Raw genomic sequence first — 3,590 nt, 5'->3', positions numbered from 1 at the left:
GCAATGTTAGTTTTGCATGAACTAGCGCCTACAGAAGATCCAAGTAAGGTGAAGTTACAGTATGCGGACATCTGGGTACATATTTATGATATCCCAAGGGGATTCTTATCTGAGAACATATTGAGGAGTGTAGGCGATTCAATGGGGAAGTATATACGAGCAGAGTCTAGAACATTTGAGGGGGCGTGGAAGCCTTTTGTGCGTATCAGGGTGTCGATGAATATTGAGAAACCTCTGAAACGAAGGCTGAGAATTAAGCGAGAGGGTGAAAGCTGGAGTTGGTTGAATTTCAATTATGAACGGCTGGGAACTTTTTGTTTTGTATGTGGGATATTGGGACATTCTGAAAGAGAGTGTAGTGTTGTGTATGCTAATCCAGATAAATATGTGGAGAAAGCATATGGAATATGGTTGAAAGCTCCAACTAGAAATGTTAAGAACAACTCAGGTGCAAAGTGGCTTCGAGGAGAGGGAAGTGGATCAAGAACATCTTTTAGTACAGAAACGCCATTAAACACTAAGGATGCAGAGAAGCAGATGCATGAACGATTCATGGAGGTAGCTGGAACGGTACGCGAGATTAACGGTGATCCTGAGGGAATGCAAATCAAATCGCGTGATTGTAGGAACCAGAATAACGATGATATGATTCTAACAACTGGGGATCGGTTGAGGGGGATTAAGGAAGTTGGCGAGGAAATTCCGGATAGAGATATGGTGTTGATTGATGCAAAAAGGAAACGGTTAAATGCTGATATAGATGGAGAAAATGTAGGAAGGGATGGGGAAATATTGTTGGAAAATCAAGTAGTCATGCCAAAAAACGTGCAGATGGTGGGTCCTGTAGCCCAGGCCCGCCTAGGATTATGAGTTTACTATCGTGGAACTGTTGTGGGCTGGCCAACCCACGAGCAGTTAGATTTTTAAAAGAAATCAATAAATATTATAGGCCTAGTATTATATTTTTATGTGAGACTTTCGTTAAGAATAATAAAATACAAAAAATCCAAAAACAGTTGGGGTTTGCGTGTTGTTTCAGTGTGGATGGGGAAGGTCATGGGGGTGGTGTGGCCCTGTTGTGGAAGCATGAGGGAGGAGTGAAAATTATGGGTAGTTGTAGAAATTACATTGATTCTGAGGTTATGCATGAACAAGTAAGAAGATGGAGGTACACTGGTTATTATGGGTTTCCGGAAAGATCGAGACGACGTGAAGTATGGGATATGTTAAAACATCTAGCTGGTATGTCAGAGTTACCATGGTGCATTATTGGGGACTTCAACGATTTAATGACAAAGGATGAGAAGAAAGGGCCAGTAAGACATCCTCGTGCTTTGTTAAATGGCTTTTCTGAAGCAATAAGTGAATGTGGGTAAGTAGATTTGGGGTATAATGGAGATAAGTTTACATGGGAAAGGTTTAGAGGAACAGATAGGTGGGTACAGGAGAGGTTGGATCGAGGGATGGCAAATAATGACTGGTGTGAGTTTTTTCCAAATGCAGAGGTTATAGTTCATGAGATGTCTACTTCAGATCATGTTCCAATTATGCTGCAGTTGAATAAGCAAGTGTATTTGCCGAAAGGAAGGAGGTTCCGTTTTGAGAACATGTGGATTAAAGAAAAAGAATGCTATAATATTATTAAAGATTGTTGGAATGAGGACGTCTCTATTGATATCTTTGATAAAATGGGACGATGTTGTATTCGGTTGGAAGAGTGGGGAGGGGGATTGATTAAGGACTTGAGAAAGAAGTTAAAACTATGTAGACAGGAAATGCAGGTGTTACGTGGAAGGAGAGATTCAGTAGGGGTGGGTAGATATGGAGAAGTGAGGTGGAGATATCTGAAGTTACTGGAAAAGCAAGAAACGTACTGGAGTCAACGTGCAAAACAATTTTGGTTAAAGGATGGCGACAAAAATACTCGGTTCTTTCATAGGTATGCATCCATCAGGAAAGAACATAATAAAATCAAGAGGCTGAAAGATGAACATGGGGTTTGGCAAGAGTCAGATGAGGAGATTCAAGCGATTATATCAAAATACTTTGAGCAGATTTTTACGAGATCGCGATCTGGAGAACTTATACCAGATCGAATTAAATTTCAAAGTATTACGGAGGAACAAAGTCATAATCTGTTGGTCCATGTAGTTGAGAAGGAAGTAAATGAGGCAGTCTTTTCGATGGCTCCGGAGAAATCACCAGGAGTTGATGGTTTGAATCCAGCATTTTTTTAGACTTACTGGGACATAGTTGGGAAATATGTTGTTGATTTTGTGCCAAGTTTTTTGAGAATGGAGAGCTTCCAAATAACGTTAATAGCACCTTGGTTTGTTTGATACCTAAGGTTAAGCATCCGAAGCAGGTGTCAGATCTACGTCCTATCTCGTTATGTAATGTGCTAATGCGTATACTATCTAAGGTCATGGCTAACCGTCTTAAGCCATGCTTGAGTACTATAATTTCTGAAAAGCAGAGCGCTTTTATTGAGGGACGTCTTTTGACGGATAATGCTTTAGTTTCCTTCGAGATTAATCACTATATGCGTAGGAAGACGCAAGGGAAAGGTGGTATAGCTGGGCTTAAAGTTGATGTATCGAATGCATATGACAGACTAGAGTGGCATTTTATCGAAGCAATGTTGCAAAGACTCGGGTTTCCCCAGAAGTGGACGGATCGAGTAATGGGGTGTGTGAAAACTGTGACTTATAGTTTTATGAGGGATGGAGCAGTGTTTGGAGATGTACAGCCTCAACGAGGGGTGCGACAAGGGGACCCCATTTTCCCATATATTTATATAATTTGTGCTGAGGGATTGGCGGGAATTATTCGAGATTATGAAGAGAGTGGTTTGCTTAGTGGATGTAAAATAGCAACAGGTGCTCCTAGGGTATCCCATCTGTTCTTTGCAGATGACTGCTATTTCTTTTTTAAAGCATCACAAGTGGAGGCGAATAATATGAAGAGAATTTTGCATAAGTATGAAATGTTGTCTGGCCAGGTGATTAATTATACTAAATCTGCGATTACGTTTAGCTCAAACACCTGTGAGGCAGATAGAAACTGTGTTTGTGATTGTCTGGGGGTTCAACAGATTGAGAAACCGGGGCATTATCTTGGTATGCCTATGGTGGTAGGGAGGAACAAAAGTGAAGTTTTCAGCTTTATAAGTGATCGTCTTCAGGGTAAATTATAGGGATGGTATAACAAAGAGCTATCAAAGTCGGGGAAGTTGACACTGCTAAAAACATCTGCACAAACCATTCCTAACTTTTGGATGAGTTTGTTTTTGATCCCTGATTCGTTATGTGCGGAAATGGAAAGAAAAATGAATGCGTTCTTATGGGGCAATGGTAAGCAAGGGAAGGGAGTTAGATGGTTTACCTGGAAGCGAATGTGTGCGCCTAAAACAGTTGGTAGGTTGAGACTTAAGGAACTGCGTAAGTTTAATTTGGCAATGCTAGCTAAGCAGGGATGGCGACTACTTGTAGAAGCAAATCCCTTGGTTTCTGCAATTATGAAAGCAAGATACTACCCGAAGACAAGTTTTTTAGATGCTGACATTGGGAACAATCCAAGCTATGTGTGGC

At 40.9% G+C, this 3,590-nt stretch overlaps 1 protein-coding gene across 1 annotated transcript; it reads left to right on the top strand.

The window, feature by feature from the left end:
- Positions 1-1,463: 1,463 nt before the first annotated feature.
- On the top strand, positions 1,464-2,237 carry LOC141674831 (uncharacterized). Its single transcript, XM_074481533.1, has one exon. It carries the CDS (start codon positions 1,464-1,466, stop codon positions 2,235-2,237), a length of 774 nt encoding a protein of 257 aa, XP_074337634.1.
- The last annotated feature ends 1,353 nt before the right edge of the window (positions 2,238-3,590 follow it).

Source organism: Apium graveolens, chromosome 7, assembly GCF_009905375.1.
Source record: "Apium graveolens cultivar Ventura chromosome 7, ASM990537v1, whole genome shotgun sequence".
Lineage (NCBI taxonomy): Eukaryota > Viridiplantae > Streptophyta > Magnoliopsida > Apiales > Apiaceae > Apium > Apium graveolens.
This window is presented reverse-complemented; position numbering and strand designations above follow the sequence as displayed.